This window comes from Chroicocephalus ridibundus, chromosome 5 (assembly GCF_963924245.1).
Source record: "Chroicocephalus ridibundus chromosome 5, bChrRid1.1, whole genome shotgun sequence".
Classification (NCBI taxonomy): Eukaryota; Metazoa; Chordata; class Aves; order Charadriiformes; family Laridae; genus Chroicocephalus; species Chroicocephalus ridibundus.
Genome location: NC_086288.1, coordinates 81,292,657 through 81,306,170, shown reverse-complemented (window position 1 = coordinate 81,306,170; position 13,514 = coordinate 81,292,657). Strand labels below are relative to the sequence as shown.

The window sequence follows — 13,514 nt, the reverse complement described above, 5'->3', positions numbered from 1 at the left end:
AATTTTTGTCAGAACTCTTTCACTGAAAATCCTGGATTTAAGCAGTGCAGTTTACTTCTACTTCGTACATTCTTTGGAATTGAAAAGAAAATGTTCCACTTTGGCTTTTAAAAATGGACTTTTCAGTTTTTCGTTTTTAAACTGTTTAGAATTTCACTTTCTCAAAATTATTCAAGAAAAGTAGTACACTTTCTGTTGGATCATATTAAGTGTTTTTCAAACCTTGGCACACTTCTTTTAATGAAATGGATGTAAAAAACTTTTTAGTCAAGTAGGATTTTTATTTGATTTTAGGAAACAAAGAAATCACCCATCTGCAGAGGTCTACTCAGGAATTAATTGTCAGAACCAAGTAGCAAATTTTACTGTGGGATAAATTACTACAACAAATTCAGATGCATTCAAGAACAACCACTAATTGAAATACCATAGAGCTGCCATTCAGAATCAATTTCTTTTCAAAGAAATTTGAATATTTTAATTCAAAGGATTATATTCTTGTGGTTAAGACAGTGACATTGGAGCAATCCTAATGACTTTGAAAGAACGCAGACCAGTGTTAGTATTCTTTTAACTTGCTTTCTTTATGCTATTAGAAAAAAGGCAAAGGATTCATTGAGGTAAAAACATAGATGTATTAAAGAATAGATCACAAAAATTTTGGTGAGCAGATAATTTCATTAAAATAGGTTTCAAAATTATTTAAAATTGAAAAATAGATTGTATTGCTGTAATAAAATATAAGTACCATTACTGTGGTTACACTTTCATAAATGACTTTAATATGTGTCTTAACATTCGGATATAATTGAAAACGTAGGCTTATCCAAGTTATCTATTTTATCAACTGCAGGTTTCTAGGTTGCAATTTATAGTTGAAATTCATCTGACTTTTGTCATTAGTAGCTTTTAAAAAATAACAATACTTAGAAGAAAGTGGTATCAGAAGGATGAATATAGGCTCTCTTTTTTTTTTTTTTTTTTTTTTTTTTCAAAAAAAAATTGGAGGGATCACCAATTCTTTGTGATCCCTCCCCTCTCTTTTTTTTTTTTTTTCCAAAAAAAAAGAAAGGGGAGGGATCACAAAGAATTGGTACTTCTCAATAAAGAATAGAAAGCCAATTTTTTGCTTTGAGATTGAAGCTCAGCCCTCCCGTACCTCCTGTCGGAATGTCTACCACGACTTGTTGGACAGAACTGAGTTTGTCACCGAGTGAAATAAATTAAAAAATAAATAAATAAAATTCTATTCCTTACTTTGAAAGGCTTCAATCCTTTTGTAGGGTAAGTGAAATACTATCGTACAAAACACTGTCTTGAGAGAACCTGAACATCCACGGGTTCCCGTTAATTGCCTGGAAGTCCGGGGTGACTGGCTCTAGACTGGAAGGCTCTGCTCTCGCTGCCCAGCGGGGAGTCACTGCTGCCGAATTAGGAGATGACACACCTTTTTCTTTTTTTCATTGTTGCTATCTCTTCAGGTTTTTCTCTTCTGGCTCTACTTTCTTTTAATTAACTCCAGCCCATCCATTGTAGCAGCACGTTCAGCGTGAAGGAAGAACATGCGAGGATTTAAGATTAGTCCCTGTTTTTGAAGAAAGGCAGCGCAGTCGTGTAGAGCAAAGGTTGTGTCCTAGTTCACCTTTCATTTGTTCCCAGAATAAGAACAGCTTGCTTAAATGACCCGTGACTCAGCTGAATGATTCACAGGGCTGATGCCGCCTTTTAATGGAAAATAAAATTTAACAATTTGGGTTTCCATCAGTGTTGCTTCCAGCCTCTTTTGTGAAGCCCAGGGAGAGCTGAGTAGCTCCTCGATTTCCACGCTCCCCACCGGCTGGTTGTGCCCTCTTGGGACTGGAGTGTTTGAACGGGACTGGCTTGGATCGCTCGAGGGCTTTTTGCCTTTAGTTTTTGTAAAGCTACCTGAAAAACGACAATTCTGCCGTGTGGTTAGGTCTTCGTTTTCATTTGAATGGTGATTTTCATTCCGAACTGAAAAGTAAGCAGGGGACATTGTTAAACAAGTTGGGAATCCCAGCGGTTTTGGCAGATGTAAAGCATTTATCTGATGCTGTTTCTGATGACATTCCTGTTATTCCTGATGCTTCAAAAGAGACAACGGCGCTTTTCCAGTTGTCTTATACACAAATATAAGTGGAATGGAGAAATCAGTTTATGCTACTAATTGTTGCACAGTCTTAAATTCTTTCCCCTATTTCTGGTAACTGGGTTATAAAGTTCCCCTAGATATAATAGCATTTTCCCTAGAAAATAATCGTGAGAGTTATTTGAATATTCAGAATGTTCCCCACTGGACAAAAACTTTTCAGCATTTTTTTTCACTATGTATTGGAATAGGCTTTGTTTTACATCAGTCACTGAGGAATGTAGGTAGGTCTTGGCTTTTATCATAATATGACAAATTCATTGTATTCTGCATTATGAAAATTGAAAATCAGATTAAAAACTGAATAACGGAAAATATCAATTAATTATTTCTAGAAATGGGGTACGATATTAGTTTGGGGGTTTTAATACAAGATCACAACTTCAAAAATACAGATCTGTGGTGTTAATTTCTCATTTGGATTGTACACGATCTTATAAAACTAAGAGCCAGCTCTCTGTAAAAACAAAAAGTGGGTAATAAGAGTGGTGTTAAAAATTGTGGTTCTCGATAATACGGATCGTCAAGTGATGTATCTTCTGTTGTGCAGGTTTTGAATTAGGTATTTAATGACCACTTCTGGCTTCAAAATCTATGAACGCTTTGTAATTGTGCACACAGTTTTGAGGGAGAAAAAAATCTAAAGGGAGAAAAGAATCTAAGTTCATAAGCACTTTTTTGACTGCTACAATTTTTTTTTTTCTAGTTCCTACTGCTTTTATTTTGCCTGTATTTGCCGTGGTGTGCTGTGGTAAGATTTGCTTAAATAACTTGTATTTTTGGCTGTGCTGCAGGCCTTTACTCGTGGAAATTGTTAGGATAATGTATATGATGCAACGTACTTTCCTTTGGTATAAAATTATGTTAATAAACCTGACAGCTCTTTCTGTTTTCTGCTGTATTAAGAAGAAAGTTGGATCTGATGGAGCCAGAACTACTTGAAGTCGATTATTGCAAAGCCAACTTCCTTCATTTCAGTAGTGCGGGGAGTAGAGCAGGCTACAAAAAATGTCAAGGAGAGACAAAAATGATGGTTGCAAACCTTGTAACTATTGAAAGGATAGACTTGATTTCATTTTGAAATAATAATCTCTTTTTTTGTGCTCCTAAAGGTTCTAAAAATCAGAAACATGTCTTAAGACCTGAGTCTCTGGAAGGAACGGATGAAGAGGATCCAGTCACAGCGCTGGAGTGGGACCCTTTGTCAACCGACTACCTTCTGGTTGCCAATTTACACAACGGCATTCGACTGGTGGATTCGGAGTCGCTGTCCTGTATCACAACTTTTAATTTTCCCAGCGCGGCGGCGTCTGTTCAGTGTTTGGCCTGGGTTTCTAGTGCGCCTGGAATGTTTATAACTGGAGGTGAGCCTTTTCTTTCCTGATTTATGCAAAAGTAATAAATATAGGCCTGGGTCTTCCAAATTGAGACCTCAAGTTTGATCGTTCTTTTTCCTTATCATTTCTACAAATAGAAGCATGCTTGCATTGTACAAAAAAAAATACATTAAACTGTAAAAAAGAACAGAAAACTACTGAGCAGTTTGTACTTATTTTGTATTTGTTGGGTACATAAACAAGTGACTTTAAACTATTTTTTAATACGAAATAATATTTTCCTCATGCACACTTTAGCAACAAATATGAGAGTTACCTTGGGAATAGGAATAAAATAAAATAAAGCACTTCTTGCTCCCCAGCTTTTCTTTCTCTATTTTTAGAAGGATTTTTTTTAAAAAATGACGATATTTCTTGTCTCTTTTCTACACCAAGGACGTTAGTGCCTCAGATTGAAGAACTAATGAATACGGAAAGTGAGACACTGAGAATCTTTTATAATGAGAGAGCTTCCATAGAGTTTATCTACTGAAGTTTAAATAACTAATGCTAATACATACCGTTGTTAATGGTGATACTACCATGGAGATGACAGTGCCTGCTTATAAAATTCTTCTTAGGATTCAAAGTTTAATTCATCGTTGCATTTTTGTTTAAATCAGCCCTTAAACTGCATACCTCTGTGTTCAGTAAAAACTGAATAACAAATCAAAAAAATAAATGGTTTTGTCTGGTTTTTTTTAAACCTCAGATTCTCAGGTTGGCGTGTTACGTGTTTGGAATGTTTCCCGTACAACACCTATAGATAATTTTAAATTGAAGAAAACTGGTTTCCATGGTTTGCATGTGCTAAGTTCTCCTCCGAAGAAAAAGCGTAAGTGTAATTTTTATTGTCATTCCTTGCAATGGCTGCAAGTAAAGAGAATCTTGGTTGTGATTCTTGTTCTGGCCGAGTCGATCTCCGTAAGTTGGTGGCGGCTCTGTAGGTCTTCTTTAAACTTAGTACCCTCTGGTGCCAGGGCCGGGGCAAACCTGTAAAGCATCGAGCACTTGACAAGGTCCTTCTTCAGCAGGGAAGGCTTCATTCAGGAATTCTCCATTTCTTTTGGTTTTAATCTCAGTGGAATACAAAGCATTTCACTCTTTATAATTGCTACTTCTTATTAAGTGGGAAAAAAATAATTTTACACGTTTATATCTTTTCCTTTGTTTTTTTCAGCATGTTCACCACAGCATCCTACGAAAAATCACCACACATCCTCGACGAGCGAGGCTGTTCCTCCTCCAACTCTAACCCCAAACCAAGCCTTTTCTCTCCCTCCTGGTCACGCCGTCTGTTGCTTCATGGATGGGGGAGTGGGGCTTTATGACATGGGAGCCAAAAAGTGGGATTTCCTCAGAGATTTGGTACGTTTCACCTCCATCTTTAGAATGAGAGTTTATTTGGCTTATACACTTTCTTCTAACAGCGAAAAAAAGGGAGAATGAAGTCTTCGCAGCACTGTAAATTAATTCTGTCATTAAAGAGAGTCTTGAATTTGTAGGAAACAAAATGAGAGTTCTGAAGTTGAAAGTAACTATTGCAAAAGACTGAATCCTGTTAGAAGTATTCTGGCAGTTTTCATCCAGACATAAAAATAGAAAATAAAGATGTTGGGGTTTTTTAACTGAAATTTTAACTTGATGGCCTTCTCAGAAGTACTATCTGTACGGTTTTCTGTGATCCAGAATAAAAGTTCTAGTCAAATCGGAGAGGAAAATACATGCAACTCGGATAGTGAGGTCATTCAGTTTAAAATGAGAAAGAGCGAATTAGTAAACCTTCTTTGCAGCGGAAATTCAAAACTGGGTTTATCACGTGTTAGGTGAGCCTCTTCTTCACCGGGCTTTTGGTTGTTCTTGACGATTTTTCTCTTTTCCTCTTTCCCCATTCACTTTTCATTGGAAAAAACGTGAATAATTTCCTGCTGTACTCCCACACCTGTTGGAATAAAGGCTGCAGTTGGTGCTCGTTTTCCATTTTTAATGGTTTTGGTCCTGTAAAGAAATGGAGGCTTAAAAAAATTCTTACGTATTATCTGTTTTTCATGTGTGTGTCAAGTTAAATTCTACAAATGCATGTCTTAGAAGACAAGCGCTTGACATGTGAAATTTCTAATGGATTGAAGTTTAAACTGCAATAGAGCATGGACTGTATTTAAAACATAGAAAAATTAGCGGAATACTAGAAAATTTGTAGAACGCGATCAACATGCAAAGCTTTATTTTTTCATTCAGATACTTTTTGCCTAAAAGGCAAAATTATTTCTTTTTTTTAATTTTTTTTTTCTTTGATTTTTTTTAGCTTAATATTTTAAATTCTGTTTATTAGCAACTCGGTTCCGATGGAAAATGCTAACAAATCCCCGGCATTGCATCACCCTGTTGTTTCAGTGCAGAATTTTTCTGTCTTTAGTAATGATCTATGAAAGGGAGGAGCGTTATAGCCCAAGCTATTTTATGCTGTTTAATTTTCACTGATGAGCCAGGTTTTTTAGAACTCATAATTGATCTGACAGGTTATAAGACAATGTATTTTAGAGTTTGATCTAGAGTTGGACTTCTGAAAAAAATCAAATGTAATAAAAATGGATTAAATATTTGTTTCATTTAAGGGACATGTTGAGACCATCTTTGATTGCAAATTCAAACCTGATAACCCTGATCTTCTTGCTACAGCTTCATTTGATGGCACAATAAAAGTTTGGGACATAAATACTTTAACAGCGGTTTACACATCTCCTGGTAATGAGGGGGTTATTTATTCCATTTCTTGGGCTCCAGGTAAGAATATTTTGTTTTGGGTCTAAATGGGTTTTGAATTAGCATTGACTAGCAGCAATTTGTGTTATAAAAGGTTTAGATGGAAATGTATCTCGGGAAGTTTAAACATAGCTATTATCTGTGAAGCCTGTAGAATCCAGTGCTTCAGACCTTGTTGAGGGTTACCCTTATGAGGAACGATCTCGGTATTTCATACCGAGTCAGAATGGAGGGAGGAAAATCTCCGGAGCCTTTCAGCATTACGTTACGCAGATGATGAAAAGACTTTCCTTGCATGGGAAGCAGCTGATTAAAGGACTTCACATTCTATTTTGTGCTGAAGAAGTGGAATATACGCATTTAGTTCTTTCTCTTCCTTCTTTGTGTAGGATTCTCATTACTGAAGAGCTCTGCTTTTACTCTGTTCGAATAGGGAGTCCCTTTTCTGCAAAGCGTCTACTTTTTTGTAGAGAAATCACTGAAATGAGTTGGAAATCTTCTTAAAACTTTTCTGCGGCCCGCTTAGGGAAACCTGGGAGTGCCTTTCTGATAGGTGGTGGTGTCAGTAGTTGATGATAGGTCGGCTTTCTTTTTGTCTTTTAGTTCTTTGGACAGCAGATGCAATTTTAAATAAGTCTAAATAATTCAGCTCACTGCTTTTCTCTCCCATGCTTCCGAAACTCTAAGAAATAATAGCTGACAGGAAAAAAATCTTGTGATAGGAAGCTTAATGTAGCTTGCATGTGTGAAATGAACGTGCACTTTTTTCATTTCCGAGAGTCTCTTGTACCTCGTTCCTCTTCACATATAATTTGTCTTGCTGTATGGAAATTACGGCAGTATCAAATACGGCGTTTTCTTTTCTGTTACTTTGTTTTGAAATTTAAATTCAGTTTGTAGTAGTATCTCACATTGAGAGAACACTTTATTCACTGGGGGGTGCTTTTCAAGTCTTATGATATTTATTATTTTTTTAAGTAAATTTAAGCTAATTGGAAGCACATGCTTCAACTTCAGTTCCTTATCATCCTGTCCAAAGTTCCTGTCCATCCCAGACAGAACGTTTCCTTCTTCTGTCCTAAACCTTATTCCTAGAGAGCTCCTCTCCACCTTGTACTATAGTATATTTTCATTCCTACCATATAATCCAATGCATGCCACCGTTTGTGTTTGGTCTCAAAAGACCTTTGAACATAGTGATTAATCTTTTTTTTCCCCTGTCGTTCTCCTGCCTGAATCTCTCTCCATCTTATACATCTACCTTTCTAGAAAACTCCTGCAGAGATTGCATTTTCCGCCTCTGAAGTGTGGTATAAAATAACAGGCAGAACTTTTATATAAGTGTGCCGTATAGGTATTTAGGAAAAGTACAGCTACGTTGGGATAGAGGGGCACTGTGGTGAGGAGAAGGAATTTGGCCGCTTTGGGATTAGGCCTGAATTCAGTTCTCAGGTTCTGACTATGGAGTCGTATATTCAGATTTTCCATCCTGTTGAGTGTGGTTACGGGTTGAAGTACGTTCTTGATGGGCTTAGGTCCTGCCGTGCTGCAAGATTAAGGAAACAAAGTAGTGTTATATGTTCTGGTGCATTCTTCCCGATTTGTCTTAGTGCATAGGGAACTTCAAAAGAAAATGCTCTAGTTACTACAACTTTAAGCTCGAAGCATTGAGATTGTATCTGTTTTTCAGTTTGAGTCCTATGCATCCTGGACGTTATTTTCTTGTCACCTTAACTGCAAGACCTTCAGCGGGCACTGAGAATACTTTTTGCAACAATACAACTTTTATTTTGCCCTTTCCTCAAAATAGAAATGTAGAAAAGCAGGTCAGACTTTTGTGGAAATTGATATTTGTGACTTAGTATCAAATACTGGCCTTAAACTATGGAAAAACTCCTGTTTATGTGCCATTGATGTCTTCTCGTTCTATTAAATTTCTTGAATTTAAAGTAAAAACATATTAGTCAGACAATGTTGTGATCTTATATTTATTGTGAGATCTTACAAATATCTTTCTCTAAAGGAGATCTGAACTGCATAGCAGGGGCAACATCCAGAAACGGTGGCTTCATCTGGGATGTCCCAAAAGGCAAAATGATAACCAGGTTCAGTGAGGTAAGATGTGATCACGTCGTTTTTTCTCTGTATGAAATGCAAGTTAGTCGTTCCCTCTAGCGTCAGTGAATAAAGATGGGGTCTACGTTCATATGGTTTTTTTAATATAAAAATCTATAGAAAGAATTATATAGCTGCCAGTTTATCTCTGCGGGAGAAGTATTTTTACTTCCCCAGGCTGGGTTTGTGAAACGAGAAGGATGAAGCACCAGATGGTCTCCATTATCTTAAAACTGGTTCTGTAGAGATACGCAGCAAAAGCATAGCCTACTCTTTCTTGAACGTGTAAATGTATATGGAGGTATAGACTTTAAACTGGGTATCAAAATGTAAAATGATGTTCTGTATTTTCAAACTTAAGGCCCAGAACAAAAATTTCATTCTAGACCAATACAGCTCCATTTGGCAGCACACCAAAGGGGATGCTGTACTGAGAATCTCGCCCTGTGTTACCTGAAATCTGTGCAGGCATTTGCGAGTCCTGGAACAGCAGCAAAATTGTTACTGGCAGAGGAGCTATTTAATACTGTGTTGTAGTATTCTATTCTGGTTTGTGTATTCTCAGTATATAGCTGTAATCTTCAGATTATACCGGCAAAATTAACTGTGGCATCTGCATCCGAGGACAAAGGATGCTCTTTAAGAGGACAGAGGTGGGGGGTGGGCAGAAAACAAATACACGTACATACATTCGGGAATTCCTGAGTTCTAACACTCAGAAGATTTGCACTTGTGCTACTAAACATCTTCTCTCAAACACTCACCCTGATACACTGAAGTTTTCACATACCACAATTATTCATGGCCAGTGACTTCGTTACTCCAAGCAGGAGCTAACCTCTGTTCGGGCTGGAGTCCATATAGTTACGGGTTGCTCATTCTTCAACTTAACCCGGTTTTGTCCCTGGGATCCTGGAGAATATGGCAATTTTACTGGCTCTTCTCAGTCCCAATTTTTTGGACTTGGATTCTCAAATATCCCAGCTGTATTGGGGGGACTCGTTATAATGTGGTTTTTTTACAAGTGTACTTTACTGGGAGAAAAGGGCTGAAGCCCATAGGAGAATAAAATAAAAAAAGGTGAGTCAATAGATGAGAGAAAAAAGGGGTGAATTATTTCTTATTGATAGGTATTTTGCATTTTTTGAAGCATGGAAAGAATGGAATCTTCTGCATTGCCTGGAGTCATAAAGATTCCAAAAGAATAGCAACCTGCAGCGGTGATGGATTTTGGTGAGTGTTATTGGAAGAAAAAAAATAAAATTTCTAATGCACTTCTCAAATCAGTGATTAATTTTAATACTGTTCTTATTGGCCAAAACTTGGATTATATTAATCTCCTGTACTTGTTAGGATATATCTTTCATGATTTAAAAAATAATTATAAAGGGAATGTTTGCAAAAGCAATTGTGTCTAAGACACTCTGATAGTGAAACTGAAAACTGATTTTTATTCAGCCAAGAATATCCTTCTAGGTTTCTTATCTGTAGATATGGAGGACACTTCTCAAAAGCTGTCCCACTTCACTTCTCTTTGTTTTTTAAACTTTCTTAAAGTTTGTTATTTCAAGGTGTAGCAATCGCTATTTTAGACCAAAGTAATTGCAATCGTACTATTACAGGAGTATAATAGCTTTTTTGTAAAAACTTGCAAATGTCCATTGAGAACATTTTTGTACGTGTTTCATTACATTTTAAAATCTCTGTTCGTTCTTTTCCTTTGCAACCCATGTAATTTCAGCTCAAACATAACAAAAGCATGAAATTTAGGAAAAAAAAAAAAAATCAACTTTTTTTTTTTCTTTTAAACCCCCCAAAAAATATATTTGTACCTTAAAGCTACAAGTTAGATCACAGAATCACAGAATCTTCATGGTTGGAAAGGACCTTTGAGATCATCGAGTCCAACCAAACAACCTACAGTCTCTGCCACTAGAGCATGCCCTGAAGTGCCACATCTGGACGTTTCTTAAACACCTCCAGGGATGGTGACTCAACCCCCTCCCTGGGCAGGCTGTCCCAGTGCCTGACCACTCTTTCAGTAAAGTAATTCTTCCTAATATCTAACCTAAACCTCCCCTGCTGCAGCTTCAGACCATTTCCTCTGGTCCTGTCATCATTCCCCTGGGAGAAGAGGCCAACACCCACCTCTCTGCACCCTCCTTTCAGGGAGTTGTAGAGGGCAATGAGGTCTCCCCTCAGCCTCCTCTTCTCCAAGCTAAACATGCCCAGCTCCCTCAGCCTCTCCTCACATGCCCTGGTCTCCAGACCCCTCCCCAGCCTGGTCGCTCTCCTCTGGACACGCTCCAGCACCTCAATGTCCCTCTTGTACAGCGGGGCCCAGAACTGAACACAGCACTCGAGGTGAGGCCTCACCAGTGCCGAGTACAGAGGCACCATCACTTCCCTGCTCCTGCTGGCCACGCTGGCAGGATTTTGGGCTCTGTGGATCCTTTCAGGGAGGGAGGTACCACCATGGACATCTTTACAGCACCTCTGAAGGAACAGGGACCTTAAATTAAAGTCCAATTAAATTTTGGTTGGGAAACAGATAGTTAGGCTTGTAGTTGGGGGGCTGTAGGAATAAAGATTTCTCCTTTCTGTATACTTTTTTTGCTATCTGACTTATTTGCACAGAATCAAACTTGACTTTTGGATAACCTGCTCGGAATCCTTTTTTCCTCCTAATATTCCATTGTAATTGATTTCAGTATTATTCGAACCATCGATGGCAAGGTTCTGCACAAGTACAAACATCCTGCTGCTGTGTTTGGCTGTGATTGGAGTCAAAACAACAAGTAAGTCAAAATTAACCCAAAGAATTTATAATATTTACTATTTAAATTTATTACCAATAAAATAACACACAGTTATTTAGAATATATTTACTATTATATTAGAGCACTGAAATTGTCTGTGTATTCCTCTATATTCCCAGTAGTGTATTTCATTGCCCAGCACATTAATGTGTTGAGTAGGACAAGGACAACTTCACTTTCATGGAATCATGGAATTTTTCCGAGTTGGAAGGGACCTCTAGAGATCATCCAGTCCAACTCCCCTGCTAAAGCAGGATTACCCAGAGCACATCCCTCAGGGCTGCATCCAGGCGGGTCTGGAAAGTCTCCGGAGAAGGGGACTCCACAGCCTCCCTGGGCAGCCTGTTCCAGTGTCACCCTCACCATAAAGAAGTTTTTCCTCATGTTTGATCAGAACTTCCTATGTTCCAGCTTGTGCCCATTACCCTCGTCCTGTCGCTGGGAACCACTGAAAAGAGTCTGGCTCCGTCCTCCTTAAACCCACCCTTTAGATACCTGTAAACATTAATAAGGTCTCCCCTCAACCTTCTCTTCTCCAGGCTGAAGAGTCCCAGCTCTCTCAGCCTTTCCTCATAAGGGGAATGCTCCAATCCCATAATCATCTTCATTGCCCTTCGCTGGACTCTCTCCAGCAGTTCCCTGTCCCTCTTGAACTGGGGAGCCCAGAACTGGACACAGTATTCCAGTTGTGGCCTCACCAGTGCAGAGCAGAAGAGGAGAATGACGTCCCTTGACCCGCTGGCCACACTCTTCAGATTGATGGGAGAAGAAAATAATTCTCTGGCTGAGTGTATTTTTCCCCCCTTATATACAGACATTCAATACCAGGAAAGGGGGGTTTAGATTGGCTTCTTTTTAATGACTGATAAGCTGAATATATAACAGGCAACTAAATACAGAGTGATATATGTCAATTTTGGAGGTAATTCCTAATAACAACATGAGAACTTTTTGTCAAAAAAATAATTATACAGTAATTAAATCTATTAATAGTTGTGTTGGGTGCTTGGTGAAACTCTAGTGCAAATACTATTCCCTGTTTCAACTAATGTATCTTTATTAGGGTTTTTTTTTCTGATTTTATTGGGTTATCAATAAAGACACATAAGTACTTTTGATGATCGCAGTGACTGAGGATTTTACTCTTTTTATTTTGCAGAGATATGATAGCCACTGGTTGTGAGGATAAAAATGTTCGTGTTTACTATTTGGCAACCAGCTCGGATCAGCCACTCAAAGTTTTTTCAGGACATACTGCAAAGGTGTTTCATGTGCGGTGGTCTCCCCTGAGAGAAGGAATCCTCTGCAGTGGCTCTGATGATGGGTGCGTATTTCTGGACTATCAGAAAACAAACCTTGAGCAGAACTATTAAACAAACTTAAGATTTTTAGTTGTACTGGTGCTGGCACCTTCAAAAATCCTGTGAATAATATAATAATCTAAAAATTCTGCCTTGTTCAGATTTAGGCTGTAGCTTTGCTGTTAGCTTTAATATAGTATTTAGGCAGCAGGATAAAATTATCTAAAATTGTCACAAGTGCTGCAGCAATGCAACTTTCCAAATGTTTTCCCAAGGGTAGAGTCAGTGACTGATACCCGTTACTCCCAGGAACGATACGAGGAGGATACCACGTGCTTACCTTATGTCTAAAGACAGGGGTGCAAGAGCTGCTCCTACTTGATGTTTTTCACCAGCACGGTCATATGGAATCTGTGGACATTTTTAATGGGTGCTAGGTACTTCTGTTTTGTTGGCTTTGACATTTTTTGAGGGAGAGCGCATCGGTCTAATGAGATACTCTGATTTTATTACCAATTATGGCTATGTAATAAGTCTGGATTACAGAGGGATTTCCAGAATACAGTCACCGTTTCACTTTGAGGGAAGGGGATCGTTGAATAACTTAGACCTAGGTAAAACAGAAAGTAAACAATCTTTTGAGTTCATCATACTTGGTAACGTTCTTGTTTGTAGTCAAACTCAGAACTATTTCAGATGACCTGTTTAGCACCTGTGCTTATACAGTACATAGGAACGGTATGCAAGGGTCACACGTGAGCACATATTGCTGTAGAACAATAGATATGTAAATATATAAAATGGTCTTCTAACCTACGTGTTCTATTTTGTGATGCAAGGCCCATCAAATAGCCCCATTGCAGCACTGGGGAAACATTGGTAAATATATTGAACAGCACTGGGCCTCGGATTGAACCCTGAGGAACGCCGCTGGTGACCGGGCGTCAGCCAGGTGTAGCCCCATTCACTA

The 13,514-nt window shown here is 38.3% G+C and overlaps 1 protein-coding gene across 5 annotated transcripts in view; it reads left to right on the top strand.

Moving 5' to 3' along the window:
* Positions 1–13,514, top strand: part of WDR17 (WD repeat domain 17) — a 61,048-nt gene that overhangs the window by 22,771 nt on the left and 24,763 nt on the right. For all 5 annotated transcript variants that reach the window (XM_063335947.1, XM_063335948.1, XM_063335945.1 and 2 more), the window contains exons 5-12: positions 3,283–3,534; positions 4,259–4,381; positions 4,727–4,914; positions 6,162–6,330; positions 8,333–8,424; positions 9,575–9,657; positions 11,136–11,222; positions 12,403–12,567. In XM_063335947.1, the coding sequence (XP_063192017.1) occupies positions 3,283–3,534; positions 4,259–4,381; positions 4,727–4,914; positions 6,162–6,330; positions 8,333–8,424; positions 9,575–9,657; positions 11,136–11,222; positions 12,403–12,567 (1,159 nt within the window). The remainder of the gene's footprint in view (positions 1–3,282; positions 3,535–4,258; positions 4,382–4,726; positions 4,915–6,161; positions 6,331–8,332; positions 8,425–9,574; positions 9,658–11,135; positions 11,223–12,402; positions 12,568–13,514) is intronic.